The sequence below is a fragment of the Zootermopsis nevadensis genome, unplaced genomic scaffold (genome assembly GCF_977971745.1).
Source record: "Zootermopsis nevadensis isolate Lab colony 2312 unplaced genomic scaffold, Znev_1.0 Znev_ptg000023l, whole genome shotgun sequence".
Taxonomy (NCBI): Eukaryota; Metazoa; Arthropoda; class Insecta; order Blattodea; family Termopsidae; genus Zootermopsis; species Zootermopsis nevadensis.
In genome coordinates this window covers 54,764-74,708 of record NW_028259155.1, presented here as the reverse complement: position 1 = coordinate 74,708, position 19,945 = coordinate 54,764, and the positions used below count along the sequence as shown (strand labels likewise).

The 19,945-nt window shown below is 40.3% G+C and overlaps 3 protein-coding genes, 1 long non-coding RNA gene and 1 pseudogene across 8 annotated transcripts; 3 read left to right on the top strand and 2 right to left on the bottom strand.

Annotated features, from left to right (window-relative positions):
• The first annotated feature begins 166 nt into the window (after positions 1–166).
• LOC110835690 (testis-expressed protein 264) lies at positions 167–1,801 on the top strand. The gene is made up of 3 exons (XM_022076178.2): positions 167–563; positions 884–1,105; positions 1,193–1,801. The coding sequence occupies exons 1-3, from the start codon at positions 303–305 to the stop codon at positions 1,361–1,363; spliced, it is 654 nt and encodes a 217-aa protein (XP_021931870.1). The 5' UTR covers positions 167–302; the 3' UTR covers positions 1,364–1,801.
• LOC110835695 (uncharacterized) lies at positions 1,785–13,413 on the bottom strand. 3 transcript variants are annotated; one of them, XR_015536710.1, is made up of 6 exons: positions 13,265–13,413; positions 12,477–13,152; positions 10,887–11,028; positions 7,044–7,176; positions 2,807–2,988; positions 1,785–2,691 (listed from the first exon to the last, which is right to left on the bottom strand). It is a non-coding gene; the product is annotated as an uncharacterized LOC110835695 (long non-coding RNA). The 3 variants fall into 3 exon arrangements; XR_015536711.1 differs by having other exon boundaries at positions 7,080–7,176; XR_002544980.2 differs by lacking the exon at positions 7,044–7,176.
• LOC110835696 (uncharacterized) lies at positions 4,656–10,449 on the top strand (annotated as a pseudogene). The gene is made up of 4 exons (XR_002544981.2): positions 4,656–4,746; positions 5,786–5,852; positions 8,482–9,261; positions 9,932–10,449. The product of XR_002544981.2 is annotated as an uncharacterized LOC110835696 (transcript).
• Positions 13,414–13,629: 216 nt separating the features above from the next.
• On the top strand, positions 13,630–17,120 carry LOC110835697 (cytoskeleton-associated protein 5-like). Of its 2 annotated transcripts, none has more exons than XM_087354303.1 (5): positions 13,630–13,862; positions 14,305–14,402; positions 15,779–15,971; positions 16,308–16,431; positions 16,780–17,120. In XM_087354303.1, the coding sequence occupies exons 3-5, from the start codon at positions 15,900–15,902 to the stop codon at positions 16,797–16,799; spliced, it is 216 nt and encodes a 71-aa protein (XP_087210429.1). In that variant the 5' UTR covers positions 13,630–13,862; positions 14,305–14,402; positions 15,779–15,899; the 3' UTR covers positions 16,800–17,120. The 2 variants fall into 2 exon arrangements, with proteins under 2 accessions (XP_087210429.1, XP_087210430.1); XM_087354304.1 differs by lacking the exon at positions 13,630–13,862 and adding an exon at positions 13,890–14,217.
• Positions 17,121–18,225: 1,105 nt separating this feature from the next.
• Positions 18,226–18,837, bottom strand: LOC147872853 (protein mini spindles-like). The gene is made up of 2 exons (XM_087354301.1): positions 18,767–18,837; positions 18,226–18,569 (listed from the first exon to the last, which is right to left on the bottom strand). The coding sequence occupies exons 1-2, from the start codon at positions 18,830–18,832 to the stop codon at positions 18,357–18,359; spliced, it is 279 nt and encodes a 92-aa protein (XP_087210427.1). The 5' UTR covers positions 18,833–18,837; the 3' UTR covers positions 18,226–18,356.
• Positions 18,838–19,945: the final 1,108 nt, after the last annotated feature.

The window sequence follows — 19,945 nt, the reverse complement described above, 5'->3', positions numbered from 1 at the left end:
ACATCTAAATTTCTGAAAAATATTGCAACTGCAAGGTGCCAGACACCAGAAGCAGGTTATAAGAGAGAGTATTTTGTGTCGCACGGAGGGAAAAAGATTCCGAGATACATTGGTAGATGCTAAAAATTTCTTTTTGGAATGTAACCAACTATTTACAGCAGTGGGCTACAGGCAAAGGTCGAAAACTCACAGATAGTAGGATTCCAATCGATAAGTATGAATCCACGAATAGAAATCGATTACCGGCGTCTTGGACAACTTTTGAAATGACATTCAATTAATTTATCTAAATAAATCTGGAAATGTTACTTTTAGAAACGACACTACTGCTGTGTATATTATTTATTCTTGGACTGTATACTTTATTAATATTAGGTTTCTTTAATGATGTCGATATAAAAGTGATTCCACCACCATTTGGTAGGTTAGTTGTTGCCTATAGATACAATGGGCCTGTTGCTGAGACTAGTATCGCACAGTTGTTTCGATACATCCAAAATACTGATACACTGCCATATTTCAAGACTATAATTATTCACTATTATGGAGGACGTAAATTGACGGTAAGATTTTAATAATAATGAGCGCATGCTGAACACGTTGAAAATTCAAAGTGTTGTGTATGGTTAGAAGACCAATCTTCCTGGCATGATCCCCAACCTATCCCTCTTTAGTACATCAAGTTCCTAACCCTCGTTACTTTACCCCCAGAGCATATTTTCCGAAATACTGGGATACATGCTAAGACAGTGGCCCAGAAGACCACCATCTGAAATTATCACCATAACAATCCAGTCGGTATACATGACTTATTAATAATTTTTTTGCTTTTCTTATATAGAGGTTATTGATGACAATAAAAATGTCTTTTGTGTGTTTTCAGGATACTGAACATACCAGGTCATATGCAGCAGGTGTAATACTAAATGAGGATGGTCTTCTTCCTGATATCAATTTGGTATCCACACTCGCAGATTTTGGATACAGCATAGCTACGTTCCCAAAGATAACACATGCACTTGTTGTCACATTTCCGTATAGAAATTACCTGTCTCTGCAGCTGGGTCTGTCACGGCTGTACCGAAAATTGTTACAGTACATTGAGGTAAGAAATGACTCACATCTGATTAAAAAAGCAAGGAATTTAGAACTTGAACTTTTATGTATTTTTAACTGTTATTTTCTGTTAAAGCATCGTAAACTGTGCGCATATCCAGCCATTGAGATATATGACAAAAAACTGAAGATCATAACTGCCATTATACCACTCGCTAGACAAGATGACTTTTATGTTCCTGAAGCAGTACCAGAACCAGAAACACATACCGGATTTTGTACGACTGGTTCTGTGGGTGACTACTGAAGACATGAAGACTTTGGTTTCAATAGCCTGGTTGGCAGGTCTATGTTTGGTGTAGCCTGTTATGTTACAATGCACAGGCCTAGTACCACAAGGTCATAAGACACATGACTTTGGTTCTCATTAAAACTCGCAAGACTGCGTCAATAATGGACGCCTTTGTACACTGTGCATTCTGTAGTGGAAAGGCCATATTTTCTTTCGCTTGAGCTCAGCGCTATGTAAAGTTACGCGTCTGTAGTGAAGTGTGAAAATGTGTTGGGTGCTAAATAGCCCTGAATCATTACCCAAACATGTGTTCTGGAGAATTAAGAAAATGTTATCTCCAACAATTGGAGTGAAGCAAGATGTAATTCCACATCAGTCCCTTGTATAAAGGTTGCCTTTGATATAATATTTCAGGTGATAAAGCATTCCATCTTAATGTGGTAAAAAACTGTATAGTGTATTGTCATTAATTATGTGTAACATAATTTCATGTACATCTGAACTTCCTTGTATTCAATTGGCACAGCATCGTCTACTAACACACAGGACTAACAATCCCACCTCCACGCTTACTATTTAGGTCCTCACAATTTTCTCAGCACTTGAATGTCAAGACTCCCAGTATTATGAATAAATAATACACGATCATGGACCCTGCAAGTGCTTCAAGCTGCCTGCCTCTTCGACAAAGCATGCGAGGAACAACTGATCAAACTTCAACTCCTTTGTAATTACAAATTTCTTTTTAACTTCTGAACCCTGCATATTTGTAAATGGAAGGAATGATAAAAAAATTGTCATCATGTTATGCTTCTTCTTCACATCTCGCCCACAACTTCATAACAAGTATTGGTAATCATATATGAAATTATGAATATGGCAAGTACCTCCTGATTGCCACAACAGGGGAAAGTAGGATCAAATCCCTCTCTTCCTCTGATACATGTAAGAAGCAATAATTAATATTGAATACAACAATTTTCAACAAAAGTATTTCACTTCTATGTGACACGCTGTGCAGAAAAATAATACGAGACTCAAGTCATTCTTCTGGCAAATGGATGTAAGAATAAAAACAAGAATGTTTCTCTTCATAAGCAAATGCAACATCAGAGTAATTCATGCAAAATTAAATATTGAACATTTCTGCATCACAGAAAGTCACTTCAGACTATTACTGGAAACAGGCCTATGTTGTGCTCATTGCTGAGAAACAAAAGTAGAAGCACGTCAGACTTTCCAATGTCAAGGTGCACTGTTCAACCTTCCGCACTGAATATGCTGGTTGCCAGAGGGCACCTGCGTTTCTTCCCCAGTCACCACTCGCATATCACGTCCAGAACCTGAGAACATTAAAAAAAGCAACTAAGAAATAGATGCTAAAGATTCAGACAAAGAATAGCAGAAATATCAAAGCCCAACGTACAGTCTGTTTATAAGTGATTTCATATGACCTACTGAATTGCTCAGAAAATTTCCGGTCCTTAATGGAAGCAGACCCTGCATAAGTCGACTTAATCCAGTTCACAAGGTCACGTCCCATTTGTTTAATCTCGTCTTTATTGCATCCGGAATCCTCATCCATTCCCTTCTTCCTCTTTCGTGAATGACTTCAGACTCGGAGGCCGGGGTTCGATTACCTGCAGGAAAACGGGGATTTTGTACTTCTAACCACAAAAGAGTTAAATCTAGTTAGGCAAACTCATTTCACCAACAACCAAAATTTAAAATTGTATTGACGAAGAGATTGAAACGTCGTGAGATTACTGAAACCACCGAAGGCACCTTATTCAGCCTCGAGCATTCTGGAAATAATTCGCGTCTTGGGTTTGAGTCCCGGTGAATATTTTTCCGTGTCTTGGAATCTGATGACGTCACAAGCATCGTTCGTTTCGGGGAGTTGATTACAGGAACGGAAGCTACGACCCCAAGGGAAGTGTCTGCCGTTCCAGTTCTTGCAATGGTTAGGTCTTCAGTAAACAGAAAAGTAATTGCGGTAGACGACAGTTTGAAGACTGCAATGCGTTTCGTGTAATACCACAATCTATCACTTCAGGGAGATCATCATCCCAAAAATCATGCGAAACAACCATGATTATTAGTATTAAAAGACTAAAATGGCAAATCTAAACAACGCTGGAAAAGTGTGATGCGTAGGCGTTCTTTGCGCTTCGGTTTATGATTAACATCGCCCTGTTTTCAAATCTTTTCCCGATCCCTCTCGATTTATTTATTCCTTCCAATATAACGTAAATGTTAGTGGCCCTCACAAATATACTTAACAGTACAAATCTAGAAGCAAATTATACTAAAACTGTGTCTGGCAATGAGTTAAATGTTTTATCTCCCGTGAATTTCCTTTGTCTGTGTGATAATGATGGTCAGACAGTGCAGCTGGCTTCGTAAATTTTAAGTTCTGCTATCTGGGACGCTGTGAGTCATCTTAAATCTGGTCTTCATCCTGAATGTGGAGATACGCTCATTAACTTCTGCAATGGCTGCGGTGAAAGTTGTTTCCTTTCCGTTTGGAGACCAGACGCTTGCTATCAAGTAATGATTCCTCCCTTTGTGCAATTAATTTTTCTAATCCTGTGTGCACTTCTACAGGCCTTCACGACTTTCAGAGGTCCTTGCTGCCTCCATTATGAGAACAATGAGCAAGGACCTCTGAAACACGCAGGAAGTCAGAGGGCAGCCATCTTCCTGCAATATCCTAATCGTAACGAAGAAATTTTGCCTTGGCGCCATTATTCTCTCTTGGTTAGGTTCAGGAACCTAATCTGCGTCAGAACTCAGGACACTATTTCCGGAGTTTTGAAGCTGCTATGTTTTCTCCCTGGTCTCTAGGAATAAGCATGCCCACTTTGGTGCAAGTCGGTCACCCGGTTTAGGGCTGCAAGCGGACAAATAAATAAACATAACATCAATTTAAACTTTATATATCAGAGGGCGAGGGGGAGTGTATTACGTGATGCCGAAATTGCGTAATTAGACATTTTGATCATGCTTTAGGCAATAACTTTATTTTTGCAAAGAGCACGCTCCCTTTCGTTCCACTGACAATGTCCCTACGTTTGTTGAAATGTTAGATTCATCAAACTCAACAAAACTGAAAGTACATTCTTGAATCCTCTCTCCTTGGGCCTCTTACGCATCCGGGAGAAGCCTGAAAGTGGGAAAGGAAAGCGCGTGTGATAAGTCATTGAAACTGGTTCACCGCCAACCATCTTCATGACCCATAGAGTGGGCACTTTCCCCGTGAGAGGAGGGTCCCTGCAGATCCCCCGTCGAAAGCGCATAACAAGGTCACTGCATATAAAGGGCTGATCCAGAAATCGAGAAAACACATTCACCATCACCAAGCATCTGAACGCGCACAAGGCAACATGGCTCCGAGGGTGAGTTCATAAATATTTGAAATTCCAGTTCTGCGGACACGTAACGTCTCGGAAAACACAGCTGCCCCACAAAAAACAGTCGCTTCATACACGAACTATGGGTTTCTGTCTTTCAATAATGCCAACGTGAAACAACAACTTCATTTCAGTCATTGTCATAAACACAATCTACAGGACACGTATTTCAGTGTTACGTCCATAATTTATGTTTATGCTAATTTAGTGAATTTTCAAACATATTATTTACGTAGTCACAGCTCTAAATCCACGCGTTTCCTTAAACATACACAATATAACAATTTTACAGATAGAAGCTGCAGATTTCAATGGGGGGGAGCTGTATTTATCCATGTACGTATTCTATTTGCACAATGACATATTTAAGTTCAAGTCGAAGATCTCAGTGTTAAAAAGAAGTTATGTTGGGCCAATACGTACCAAAAATTGTCAAACATTCTTTATGCATACCCCCTCCCGCCAACCCCAAATTTAATTGAAACTGAAACAAGACTCGCACACACAAAAGCCATCTTTCTACTGCGACAAAAGGCACCGTAACCCCGGGCGCGGCGGCAACTTCTCCGACACCGGTGCGTGGCATTAGTCTAAGCACAGGCGCTAAAAACCCGTATCGATTATTTGCACCAAGAAAAGAACAAAAGTAAGTAAAACATTTTAACCTAATGTACAGTCTACAAGGCGTCAAAACGAACACTTAGTCGTGTTACTGTCTAGATGTCTGCTTTAGCGCACGCCTTAAAGACGTATGGCGACTGGAGAGAAAAATCCACGCATTCTTATCCTCGGAATTAGAAGAAAATATCTATCCGCCGAATGGAAAGAACAGAGCTGAGTTAAAACTTGTACAATAAAGACTTCGACTGTTACAATTCCTTCATATCTGATGGAATGGCTACACTACCGTGACTCGGTTGCCGAAATCTCGTTCGTGTATAGAAGCTGTACCACTAAGCTCAGTTTCCCTTCCAAGGCCAATACAAGCGACTCAGAATTCTAAATGGTCACGTGACTTTTTCAGGTGATCCTGGTGCTTCCCCTCCTCTTAGTCATCAGTCACGTGCTCTCCGAGCCGCCATCTCACGGAGGTAAGTGCTAACCATGTCTTTAGCCAGTTCAACCCAATCTTCACCACCAATAATATCTAGACAACAATTTCAGTGTTGTCCCTGCGCGCATTTCATATGTGTTGAGTGAATAGTCCCCCTGAGAAGCTGATAGTCGCTCAGTAGTCAAGTACTTAATGACCTTTTGTGGAAGTTGTAGGTTCATTATCAGGACCCCCACATCTGTTCCTATCCTAAGCTAGAATCCAGGTTACACTCTTATACTCTATATAAGACCCATTTTAATATTATACTCACATCTATGTCTAGATTTCCCAAGGGGCATCTCGTCTTGTATCCACTCTTCCTCAAATGCACAGGCCACGCTAATAAGAGCCCGCGTGCTTCTATTTTAAGTGAAATCGTTGCTTACGCGTACGAGAAATAAAGCGGTTAAATGGGGCAGGAGAAGTTCGTGTGCCGGTTTCTGAGCTTGCTGCTCCGTTACCAGGGAAACCCTCCAAAATTTGGCTATTAAATTTTAATCAACTGTCCTCTCGTTGTTACTTATAACACACTGACCCGCGATACGGCAGGAAGAGGCAAACGTGGACCCACGCCTTGCGACATTGGGAATTCAGCTGTATAACCTGAGCAGTCGACGAAAGGTGTGTTTTTTCTCTCATGCCAAATATCCTGCCTGAGCTTTCGTGTTTTTCCTTCAGGGAAGTAATAAGATAATGCCATAAAATAGACCACGACCAATTCGTTCTCCATTTACTCTGTTTAAAATTCACAGGAGACTACATTAACGAAGCACTTAACGAAGTATCACAAAAGTACCGAGGGCCGTCTAAACTTTACATAAGTCTGATCTCTGGCCTAAATTTCCGATTTCACAAACTACGCGATTGGTTCAGTTGCTCCTCATTATAACTTGAAATCCTTTCGAAACCTACGATCGTCCTTTCTCTGCTTTCTCCTCACATCACCAGTTACTTTCTTCGATGCGTAATTTTTCTTCAAAACTCATTTGATTTACGTCGCAGCCGAGGTTCCAATTCCGATGGCCTCGGGGAACATGTTATTCGCTATTTTTGGTCCAAACGCATTGTTACGAAACCCTCCTTGCTTTTCTTGGAAAAAATGTTTAAAAGGTGTAAATGTCAAGATGGTAACAACCCGGAAGACGGCCATCTTCGGACACACCGCAGTGGAAACCTCAAATCCTACCTTGTGCTGAATATTTTTTGGCTAAAATGTACTCGCCACTGGAACGCGCCGATCTTCTGGAACGGTCGGTCCCACAGACCAGGGCAGAAGAGAACGCAGGTCACTGCAGCTAACCTCAAGGGCATGCGCCCATCTGAAAGTGAACACGTCACAAATTACTTGGAAAGTATTCAGGATTGTCCAAAGTAATGCTACATGAACAGTTCAAAAATTATTTTCCTGTCTTGGGACCCGCTAATAGCCAAGAATCACAGCTCCATCACGTTTCGAATTGCAAAGAAACAGCTTCAAAACGTCTTGAAGTTATTACGAGCATGTACTGCACTGTTCAAAAAAATTGTTTTCTACCGCCAAGAAAATAAGTCGCATTACAGATACCCCTTAAATACCAAAGGTAACTACAGATACCACCCGCTTTAACAATAAATAACTCCGGAATCCGATCGGAGTTTATTTACGTATTTCCTACGACTGTCGGAATGAAAAGCGATTGTTTGCCTAACAGCACTGGCCTACTCATTGCTCTCATGGTGCAGTGTAGTGTTTTGTTTGTCGTGCGGACTGGATTAATTGGACCAGGGCAGACAGAAAGTGCCGCTGAAGACTCTGCTTTCCATAAGTCCAAGGTCGGCCAAACCTCTTCACGCTCAGGGTCAAGTACCTGCTTTCACAACCTACGCACATTGAAGACAAGCGACGAGGTGCTTAAAAACATTCTCTTTATTTACAGATTTGAAGAACCAAAGTTTATTTGCCTTTCGTCTCCGAATTAATATTTTCGACTGTTCTTACGAATTACCTGAGGCGCGCATTGTCGTCAATGGCACGTTTGAACCCCGCGTCTTCTGGTTCTTCGCTCGTCCACTTCCAAAATCTGTTTAAATAATTACTTAATCAAATACTTTATTCCAACTTCCCCTCGTAATCAATACGTTTCAACAACATCGACTTCTGTGATCGATAAGTCAATAAATAGCCGATAACGAATGACGCGCTAACTAAATATGCCCTCGACACTATTGCATGGCGTGAATCTTTGGTGCTTGTCCCATCCTGGAAACACAAACGACGTCGTAACTACCGAGATGCCCCTCGGCAGAAAGCAAGTGCGCGGTTATCGAGTTCCACGTAACGCCCCACATCGCGTCTTCTTTGATGAAATAATATTTCCGTTGTCACGAAACCTCGAAAGGTTCACGACCGTCGCATCCAATCCCAATTCACAGTTTGTTTCTCTGGATGAAACTGTAAAGCAACGCCTACGTATAATGTGGTTCAAATCCAAACATACACACGCGCTTATTGCATTCCGCAAAAACTTTGTGAAGATGTATCACTGTCGAGGTCACAAGACCCCCGGCCCCCAAATTCTAGGCATCCCTTCGTACGTATAAGGGCTGTGAGGATGCTTCTATAATTTATAATTATACTTTTGCAGGTGGTTTCAAAGGAATTAGTAGTGGAGGTCATGGAGGTTACAGCATCGGGGGATTAGGAGGTGGATACTCCGGCGGTGGAAGTCTCAAAGGATACACTTTAGGAGGAAGTAGCTACAGCAGTGGCGGGTTCGGAGGTGGCCATGGTGGAAGTGGATACAGCAGTGGCGGATTCGGAGGTGGCCATGGTGGAAGCAGTTATAGCAGTGGCGGGTTCGGAGGTGGCCATGGTGGAAGTGGATACAGTAGTGGCGGATTCGGAGGTGGCCATGGTGGAAGCAGTTATAGCAGTGGCGGGTTCGGAGGTGGCCATGGTGGAAGTGGATACAGCAGTGGCGGATTCGGAGGTGGCCATGGTGGAAGCAGTTATAGCAGTGGCGGGTTCGGAGGTGGCCATGGTGGAAGTGGATACAGCAGTGGCGGATTCGGAGGTGGCCATGGTGGAAGCAGTTATAGCAGTGGCGGGTTCGGAGATGGTCACGGAGGAAGCGGCTATAGCAGTGGCGGATTCGGAGGTGGCCACGGAGGAAGCAGTTACAGCAGTGGCGGACTCGGAGGTGGTCACGGAGGAAGCAGTTACAGCAGTGGCGGATTCGGAGGTGGTCACGGAGGAATCAGTTACAGCAGTGGCGGACTCGGAGGTGGTCACGGAGGAAGCAGTTACAGCAGTGGCGGATCAGGTGGCCACGGAGGATATTCTAGTGGCGGATATTCTGGAGGTGATGGGTATTCCAGTGGAGGGGGTGGATATTCTAGCGCTGGTCATGGAGATGATGACATTGGTGAGTTACATATCAATTTTTGTGGTAATAGCTATATTTGCATTAATTTAAATTGTAAGATGCAATTGTAAATATTATACAAAAAGATGATACAGAACATTACACTTGGGAGCAACGACCCTTATTTTTATTTATAAGGCTAAACAAACAAAAATGGCAAAATGACAGAAAATCTCTTTGCAAGATCTGGGTAAGGGAATGCATTATGATGTTCTGTTCATATGATACAACTGTGCACAGTAGTCGACCAAGTGCATCATATCATGACAGCAGTATTAATTCTTGCTACGCACGGCTGTTGTTGTTATAACAGAAAAACAGATCACATTCATGCAAAGGAAATTTTAGTTCCAATCATCTGAGATGCAAATAAGTGACAGATCCCAGTCTGTGACTGATTTAATTGCCTCCTTTTGTCTCATTTCAAGACTGCCAACTATTTAATTATTTTATCTTAGCAGAATGCATTAATATAACAAAGGAAAAACTGATCACATTTTTCAACCTTGCAACGAATGGATAATGTTCAAAATTACAATAATGAACCAACGCTATAAAACTTTAGAAACAGATCAAAACTTTGTGTTTCTTGCCGCAATGAGCCGTGATTAAACAGCGTATTACTGTATGATATAATCTTACTTATGTGTGTCCTCTTCTACTGTTTCAGGTGGATATCCATGATACAGTGCTGCCACAACACGTCGTACATATTTATTGCAAACTAATACTACCACTGCTTCTTTCTCCCCTGCATGGGAGTGCAAAGTTCTTGATGTTATCTGTTCTATGTACATCATCAGACGTCTGAGTTGAAGCACTGAGACCCTTTATGCAGGGCACAACTGGATTTTTGTACCACACAAGTGACCGCATGGAAAGGCTAAGTTGGTTGCTGGTCGATATACACGAGACACAAAGGACCAGCAATTCAAGACAGTCTTAAACATTGCTACTACATAACTGAGAGGCTGAACTTGCGTCACGTTTTATGTAAAACGGACTAGAGCGGGGGCAGAAGTGGAGGCAATACCAAAGACTAGCGGACATTTTGGTAACACAACAAACGTCACAAAATAAGGGTCCCACTATGATCTGATTTATCATTCATCTTAATACTCCACCGTGTGAATGAATGTATGGTGCTCATAACTATTTTTTATAATAAATTTTTATAGTTTAATAATATTATGTGTATCACACCATTATTTACATAACAACACAAGAAACCCGCATTATAAATAATAAGAGCTGGAGTAGCTTGGTCAGAAGTGACTGGCTACGGGCTGGACGACCGGGGTTCGATCCCCGACAGCGGCCCTAGATTTTTCCTCTAGCCTCTGCGTCCAGACCGGCTCCGGGGCACACCCAGTCTCCTGTCCGACGGGTACCTGGGGGTAAAGCGCAGCTGGGGCGTGATGCTGGCCACTCGCCCCCATCTAGTGCCGAGGTCAAGGATGAGTAGGAGCTACGCCACCTCTCCTCCAAGTGTCTAATTGGCTTATAGTGGGGCAGACTTACTTTAGAGTATAAATAATTTCATACATTTAAATGACTACGAACATACTGTTAATGCATTCATAAAAATAAATTGAAATAAATAAATAAATAACCAAAACTGTTACCGCAATGAAGAAACAGAGTTGTCAAGATGGCAGCACTTAAGCTTGGGACATCACAGTGGCTCCACAGTGTCACTGCAGCTAAAATGTGGGGGTGCGGGGGATTTTTGGACGGAACGTGAAGGCTGCCGAGTATTCATCATCTCTGAAATAGAGCACAAAGTAGGAAAGGCACACATTTCCAAATAATTTGTATCTACTTACTCACTTTGTGTTATATCCACTTTAGGCTGTAAAACCCAAAAGGAACACAACTAGAATAATATTAAAATGAAGGTTAAAGAGGCACAAAGGGCAGGTATAGATTGGACTAAACAGGGTCCAACGGCAGAAGCAGCGTACTTCTTGATCAGCTGAGCGAATATCAGCTCCTGAAAGAGGACTTCACAAATTTTAACCAGTTTGAGGCAAGATGCTTTCGACCCAAACTTCTTCCTTCAAAATTATTATGTGGATTTCAAATTGGGCAGTGAAAGGCGTTCACATTTAGGCTAGAAAAATGCAAGATTAACGCAAGATCATTAGTCTGTTTGCAATACAAAAAAAAATCTTACCAATGATTCCACGTGCTTATCTTCAAGTAATGGTGTTTTATAAACATGCACCGAATACATCAGCCACTCTTTTATTGGTGTCTGCTGTGGTAACATGCGATTATGGTCCTCAGTCCATAATCGCATGTGTACACTAGGGAGGAACACAAGTATCTTGTGGTAGGGTTACACAATTCAAAAAGTTTTATTTCAAATTCAGATTCCTTGAGTAGAAGATACTTTCCCTGGGTTTGATTCATCTGTTCAGATATCTTTGTTTGGAAAACACAATTCCTGAAATCTGTAACTGAAGTGGAATAACATCAAAATTTCTAAGAAGTGCCAGTAGTTCGTCATATTTGTCCATACTTTTATCCAAGAAATACGCAAATTTACTAACTACTTCGACCTCATCTCTTTCAATGTTTTCAAAACCTGGTGCAGAAACATCTCTTTTTGTGGTTTAACCCTCGTGCCGTGACATCCGACTTTAATCTCTGAACTATAAAGCACATCCTTGTTAGGTTGAATACGGCCGACATCCAGTGTGAAGAGTACGAAGGTATGTGCAAACATCCAAGCCATAGGAACATTCATGTTTTGAGCGTGACATCAATGCTTATGGTGATGTTCATCAATTTTAAGAAGCTCTAGGGCGTAGAAAACTGTTTTGATTATCTGATTGGTCTGTTGGTAACGTTTTGTGATTTTTACATCAACCCCTTAAGTGTGGGCGAACTTTATGACACTGTACTACTAAGTGGGGGCTTTTTTATTGTATTGAAAATGTTAATTTTTTTATATATTACAGACAAAACATATTTATTAGGTATGGAAATCAAAATTTTCATCTTGTTTAAATTTTTAGCTATTTTAATAACAATTGTACAACATTTTTTTAAACACCTATAATTTTCCCCCTTGCTATTTCCATTGGACTAAGTGGAATTTCAATGTGAATGCTGCTGGCATAACTATGTTAATCATTAAAGAATTACTTGCTATAACAGAGGGATGCACTCAACAGAGTGGAGCAAGCTCTTTAATATGTGTAACATACCTGAATACCGCATTTCCTTATCCAAGTCAAAAACACTCCAAGTGCTTCATTCTGTCTGGTTCATCACATCTCCAACTCCATGCAAGCTGGTTCCCCATCACGTACACATCAGATCTTCTGAAAACACTAATATTCAGACAAGATGGTCTGCCATGTCTTGGTGTAACACCGTAATACCAGTACACACTCTATATATACACAAAAGGGGAGATACAGTTCACAAGAAAGTTGCCACTCGGAACATCCTCTCTAGCATCAATCCCCTGATCTCAAACTCCTGTTTTATACAGACTAGGCAATCACACCAAAACTATAACTGTACACCTCCTCGGACAGCATGCAGAAGCATGAAGGCCTGAGGTCTTCCTTGTGGCCTTATGAGGCATGCTACAAACACCCGAAACTTTGTCACTAAGCATTTAAAGTGTGCAACTGTGGTGAGGTGGCCACATAACCATAATTGCAACCTGTCATTGTAGCTAGTACACTGCAAATATAAATCAATACTCCAATTCCACAAGGAAGTCACAAAAACTGAGGTGTATGTGTTTCATCTCAACCCTTAAAGCCTGATGATTTATGTCCATCATGCACAATGGTCATGTCAGCTCCCGATGCAAAGTCCTGTTACCTCTGTAGCAATGATGGTATCTTATCTGCTTGCAGGCACGCCTACCTGAAACAAAATCAAGTACCGAAATAAACAACCGCATTGAGAGTCCAGTCGTAAATGTTTCTATGTAGGCACTCTACAGCACATTCATAACCTAATGGCCAAAAAACCCGACCTGCAATGCAATCGATATTTTTCTTACTTTACGTCTTCAACACAAGAGAAAGATGACATCAACACACGCTAAAATGACAAAAAAATAACTTGCAGAGCCTCGCAATACATGACAGATCTGGATTGGACTTCAGAATGCATCCTACGGTGATGCCAACCACGAACGAGGCACAACTGCTACGCCATTCATTTATGCTGTGTCTTACAATTTTAATTACTTATATATTATTCTGGATCAGGAACAAACTTTGTACAATTAGCCAGTAGAATTCTCAACTAAAATTATAGGGTTTGAGACTTTCGCGGCGAGTTTGTTCAGTATTTGTGGTCAGGTTGGTAGCCTCAACACCCTGCTAGTTTCTCATAGTAACCAACAGAGTTCACACTTTTAATGTTATTAAGACGATTATGAACATGTAGGGTGGCGAAGGACATATTTGTGTTTTTTTCGCTATCGCTGTATTTCCACCTTTAATTGTTTAATTTAAATTAGGTTTTGCCCACCGTTTTCCTTACGTAATGCGACCATAATTTTTTCGCGCAGCATATAGCGCCGCGGTGGGAAGAGGGACACTTCGAAATTTCTGGAAGTTTATGTGGTACGTTAAATGTTGTGACTGTAAGTGTGAGAGTTGATATGTAGAAAGACCTACGTGCGGTGAGGGATTGGCATAATTGTAGTATCTGTGGTATGCTAGAGGCATTCATGATTCTCTAGTGAATATATTGATCATAGGATATCAAAATTTGAGGTTAGGTATCATTTGTAGACGAGGGTGGTGACTATTTGTGATAACGTTTTGTTAGTGAGAGGTTTTGTAACACGTGTGATGTGTGTGGTGCTGTGGAGCCTTTAATGTGATCTGTTTACTAATTAATAATTCAGTAATTTTTCACTTTAATCCCAGAATTGTACCTATCTTCAGCCAAGATTGTTTCCTTCCACATAAGAGAGTGAGCAACAGTTTATTCTGCCACAGTTTAAAATATAAGGTGATATTTTCATTGATCTGTCTTTTACATGAACATTTGTCATTTCAGATTCGGTGACCGTGAAATAATGTTTTGCTCAGACAGGATGATGACTGCATGCAGCGGCTTGTTACCGTTTAGATTCAGCTGTAACAAGTAATGCCCAGGTAAATGTTAGGTGGCGGGAATATGTTGTTTGGCAATTCTTAGTAATATAGGTTCATTGGTTCTCAATAGTTTAGATCAGACAAGTCTGCAGGCATTTGTGCTGCGACCATTGTTGATAGGGTGCCAGCTTTTAAAGCTGCAGCATAGCAAGATGTGCAGATTTCAGGCATTGAATGCGTGATAAGTCACTGCACTGTTACAGTTGTTTTAATGGTCTCTAGGTTGTTTGTATGTGAACTTACTCAGTGCAGTGCAGTGTTAGATATAATATTTTTTATGCATTCTGATAGAAAGGCGTTGACATGCTGAGTTACTCTCAGATTCTGAACGTGGACTTTGCTCGTGGCTTTAGATGGTGTTAGCTGCAATTACTTTGCACATTAAATTTTGTCAGTAAATTTAATCTCATTGAATGCGATCTTCAGTGTTCTGGAAACATAATGGCTTGCCGACCGCAAATGTCAGGACAACAAAAGTTTTCAAACCGAACATAATAGACTTACAAAAATTTGTTTCCAAAGCTTTTTAAAGTCCCATACTTCATTTCAGTTTTTGATGCTGCTTTCAGATAGCAGAATGTTAAACTCGTGTCCATTTTGAGAATAATTACATGTTTTATTGTAAATTAATAAATTGCATCACCAGTGTGAAAATGTCCCAGTTACTTTTAAAATAATTTGTGTTGCTGAAGCAAATACCTGCACCGTTACTGCCTGGATGAGGAATTAATATTTAAAAATATCTGTTCAAATAAAAGGAAATGTCGTGAAAAGTGATGTTTGTCTACCAATTAAATAATCTTGCCCAAATTGCTGACATGGAGTCACTGAGTTTACAACATAAAAATACTTGAACGAAAATACATTATGACATTATGTATCTGTCATCAAATATCCGATGAGATAGGTAAACATTTATTCACATATGAGGTCGACAGTACATCAGCACAAGACCTTTTTTCATTGTTTGTTGAGGCTCGCTACATGCTTCAACCTTAAATTTTAATCTTCAGGAGTTTTTCATTAAGTGCTGGAATGTAGTATTCATGAGGAACTAGATTCTTGGTACTTTTCCCTAAGAAAACATCCACTCGACTATTTCACCTAGTGTAGCTTGTGGCAGTCTCAGGGTGATGATCTTCATGTTCAAAATGAAGTGTCTTTACATTTATCTTGTGGAGCAGAGGTAAGTATGTACAGTTGATGAAAAACCTGTCTTTCCTAACAACTTATTGGCCGTGTGCCATCCTGAATTCCACATTTTTATGTGTACAGTTTTAAATGCGTGATTAAATAACTTTGTGCATAAAATTAATTTTTAAATTGTTTAACATCTGAAAGTTTATTGCAGTGATGTTGCTCCATTTGAATTTCAGGACTTGGACAATAACGCAGATGGAATAGTTGCCAACTTGGATTTGAATTTGAAATAGTTCACTCTGCAATTGTTCTTCACTAAACCATCAGTTTTATTAAAAGGACTTGGGTATTTTTACCATGTTGAGTGAAGCGGGATATGTCATGTCTGAGTATGAGGCCTCATCCTTTATTCCATATCTGATTCTGAAGGTGAGACGTTCAGTAATTTGTTTAAATTATGTCCTGGAAAATTTTTACATTCCTACAGCTTCAGCTTGCAGTTTAGTGAAATAATATCAGTGTTTGTGGTATGTAATTGTTTTTGAGATCACACAAATCTGATTGAACTCCGTGTTAAGTAGGGCGATATTAACCAATGTCGTTGGCTCTTGGTGTAGCGACGCCAGCACTGAATTTTGCTGAAATCCATTTTTAGTTTGTCAGAAATGAAATCCGTGGATATGCAAATGAACAGATACGACTTCCCCATTACATGTTTATTTTATGCACTTCTTCCAAAATGGAGCATTCTTTTGGTATTTATAGATTGGAGATCGTACGGATACTGTCCGAGAACTGCTCAGCCTTATCAAACTGGTGTATCCACCTGCAAATCTTTTTGCAATTCTGATGAAGTGTCTGAAGGCCATAAATGCAAAAGCGCGCGCTGGTGAGTAATATTTTAAGTAAAGGGTCATAATTTGTGCCCAAGTCGTAAAAGTTACCTAAACTAGAAAACCGAAAATGTTCTGAAGTTTTCTTAAAATATATGCACTTAAGCATTTTCTTTTGTTCTTTAAATGAAAAGTCAACTTTTTTATGACCTTATGTAAGATATTTTTGTCTCTTTATTGTTAAATTAGTTATTTCATTATCTGATTTAACACAATAAGGAGGGATTAATTGAATTGTAACTTCTTTCTCTCGTGTTAGAATTGTTTTGTTAGGATTTTGGGTTTCAGTTGCTGTAAATTCTTCAATTGTAGCTTCTAATTTGTGACATTTTATTGTTCTGTAGGATTTGATTTGAACTCCTGATGTAAACAGCCATAGAAACCCTCAGAAATTACCAACGGGACAAGACCTCCCTCGACAAACATGGAAAACCCTCAACAGGATCCGCATTGGCCAACGTCCTTAACAAATGGGGGAAAATTCAAACAGCCGACTGTGACTGTGGTGCGAGTCATCAGACCGTCAAACATATTGTACAGGAATGCCACCTGAGCCTCTCCACCAGAACTTGAATGGATTGCCAATCTTATAGTACTGTATATTATATTTGTAATGTCCATCGTATTCTTGTATTTCATGTGTTGTAATATAGCCTTAAGATAAATAAATCATGGCCTTAAAGGACTGATTTCTCTCACTGACATTATTTACTGCTAATGCAAACACATGCCGTCTGTTACTCGAGATTTTACTCATAAGAAAATACCAAAGTACCAAATCACCTCTGATACAATCACCTGTTTATTTATTAACATAGCCCTGATGATAAAGGCAGCAAGAACCTTTTTAAATGGTGGCAAACGTCTACCGGACTACATGACGCTACAACCCAGAAGACGGCTATCTTCATGTGTATAGTGCTCAACATGTTTTAAAGAAGGAGCATCAATATGTCAGGAAGGATTGGAAAATAACTGGTATGAAGTATTCAAAGACAAAAAACAAACTAAACTTAAATCCGTACCTCAAATAAATGCCTCTGTTTCTGCTGAAACTAAATTCTGGAACCCTGGTCTTAAAAGGCAAAATGCTGATGTTGGGATTAGTCAACATAACCTTCATGCTGAACATAAACCAGACCATTACAGGTGGTGATGGAAGATTATTCAGATGTAAAAATCGTACTGCGTTTATGTCGAACCTCTCCCACCTATCTCATCTGTCAAAGTTAGCCGCTTGATCTTAACACTGTACCATTTCTAAAACAGAAAAATCACTCATGTTCTCAAGGTACGAGAATAAAGCTTACCTGAAATGTATTAAGAGATTTAAGTTGGGGTTTTCGAGCATCACCGATCCACCTATAAATTTCAGTCACCAAAGTTTTCCCTTCTTCTCTTACACATTCATCTCTGTCTTTTATTAATGGTTTTATCTTTACAACCTTTGAGCCAAAATTCTTGCAAAGAAAATGTCGGACGTATTATTAGTGTTATGTAAACGTACAACAGTGCACGAGGAAGACTTTCGCACGCTTACAAAGACCAGCATCAAATACAGGGACCGTAACATTGTAAAAACAACCGAGTAAAATCAATTCCTTCGTCGGTAATTAGATTAGTTGCAGTTCTGCAGCAATTAATGTGAGAAAATATGTAGTTACCATCACTGTTATTTTGTGATGCCATATCAGCTGTCAAGGTTATTGCTGGAACAACATATATGATAACGTGGGAGAGATGTGGAGTTGAAATGTTAAAGATAGGAGGACAGAAGAAATCCAAAAGAATCACAGAATTATCTCACGTTTATTACAAACAGACAGTCCCATTAACAACACATGGTAAAGTGGAATTACTTACTGAAAGGGATTGGGGGGGGGGGGGGGAAACTGAAAGATACTATCACGTGTAACATCCTTCAAGAATAAAGAAACTGAGAGCCTGTGTAACTGCTGAGACAAGCTGAAACAAAGTTTGGATTTTTATGTTCCATTCCTTTCAGAAGTTCCTCCTGAACAGCTTCAAATTCCTCTTTTCCTATGAGAGTAATCTGAACAGCAGTTGCCCTGTTCTTGCTTTTGGTGCAGCAAAACAATTGGAAATAATTCCAGGCATCACTTTTCCAACAGTTCTGTAACCAAACAAAAACAAAATGCTGAACTTATTACCACACACACAAAGTATGATGATCGAACAGAGAATAAAAATTTATTTTATTATTATACGCTGCATCTATGTGTACTCTATTGAAATGTATTAAATTAAATTAAATCCGTGGCGTAACAGCTCCAGAGAGCCAAAGCCGACTAGCTTGACTGCTGGCCTCACGTTCACACGCCCAAGCAGAGGTGAACGATCATCCAACCAGATGCAGGGTGACGTGTGGTCAGCCATTGCTAGCTTTCATGACCGGATTGTAGCTCCCCAATTTCCTCACGATGCTGGGTTGGCGCTGGTTGAAAGCTCATGAGAAAATCTCTCCTCCCCCGAGATTCGAACCAGCGCGCATTCCGTCTCCGAAGCACGATGCCTCAGACCGCGCGGCTACGGCGCGGGACATTGAAATGCATATTCTTGTGTTTTCTAGTGAAATGTTCAGGCATCTAACAAATTGCATTTTGATTAGTGAATTAAGTAAACATTCGCTAACCCCCACCCATAATCCTCGAAAGAAATGGGCCCTTCAAAATATCTCTACTTATATGTTTATGTAATCTGTTGCACCAAAAAAAGAGTTCCCACTCCCTCACAAAGGCAGACTGTGAAGAATAATATACACAGCAGATGCACACCGAAGGTTGCTTAGGATAATATTTGGACCTAAGTGTAAAGGAAAGGTTGAAGGCTGGATGAAACTGCATACTAGGATTTATACTTCATAAAATATTATCAGGAGGATGTAACATTAATGGAGATGACAAGCAATTCATATAAAATGTAGGTTGAAAGAACTCAAAGGAAGAGACCACTTGAAGACTTATACATGGATGGGACAATTTTATTTGAATGGATCTTAGGGTAATGGTTGGGGGGTTTAAACCACATTCAGTTGGTTCAGGACAGAAAAGACTGTATTTGGCGCACCCTTCGGGCATTACGAATATAATCGCTTATGTTTTGGTTTATGCGATGTTTCAGTCCCTGATGGACAAAGTATTGGGAGATTTAATAGGCAGGGAGGTCATCTGCTACACAGATGACTTGATGATTTTCAGTTCTACTCCTGAAAAGTACGCGAAAAGGCTAGAAAGAAAGACCCATGGCCTGTGCTTCTGGACAGTTACACGAACACGAGCAGATATTGAGCTCTAGTGTGGGCCACACGTCACTTCCGAAGCCATCTGCGTGGTCGTCAGTTCGTAGCCCGATCTGACCATCGACCTTTATCTAAAGAAATTCTCAGACACCAACTCCTGGTTAATGAGATGGTCTCTCAGATCAGCGGAGTTCGATTTCCGCCCAGGAAAGTTTATCCAGCATGTAGACGCCCTAAGTCGACACATCGCG

Excerpts from the sequence above, each read along its gene's own strand:
- LOC147872853 (XM_087354301.1), bottom strand. The coding sequence starts at position 18,832 with ATGGCTGACCACACGTCACCCTGCATCTGGTTGGATGATCGTTCACCT. Across the intron at positions 18,570-18,766 it reads CTCTGCTTGGGCGTGTGAAC|AACTGTTGGAAAAGTGATGC; the intron begins GTGAGGCCAGCA and ends GTTTGGTTACAG.
- LOC110835697 (XM_087354303.1), top strand. The coding sequence starts at position 15,900 with ATGTTGAGTGAAGCGGGATATGTCATGTCTGAGTATGAGGCCTCATCC. Across the intron at positions 15,972-16,307 it reads TTCCATATCTGATTCTGAAG|ATTGGAGATCGTACGGATAC; the intron begins GTGAGACGTTCA and ends TGGTATTTATAG. Across the intron at positions 16,432-16,779 it reads AAATGCAAAAGCGCGCGCTG|GATTTGATTTGAACTCCTGA; the intron begins GTGAGTAATATT and ends ATTGTTCTGTAG.
- LOC110835690 (XM_022076178.2), top strand. The coding sequence starts at position 303 with ATGTTACTTTTAGAAACGACACTACTGCTGTGTATATTATTTATTCTT. Across the intron at positions 564-883 it reads ATGGAGGACGTAAATTGACG|GATACTGAACATACCAGGTC; the intron begins GTAAGATTTTAA and ends GTGTGTTTTCAG. Across the intron at positions 1,106-1,192 it reads AATTGTTACAGTACATTGAG|CATCGTAAACTGTGCGCATA; the intron begins GTAAGAAATGAC and ends TTTCTGTTAAAG.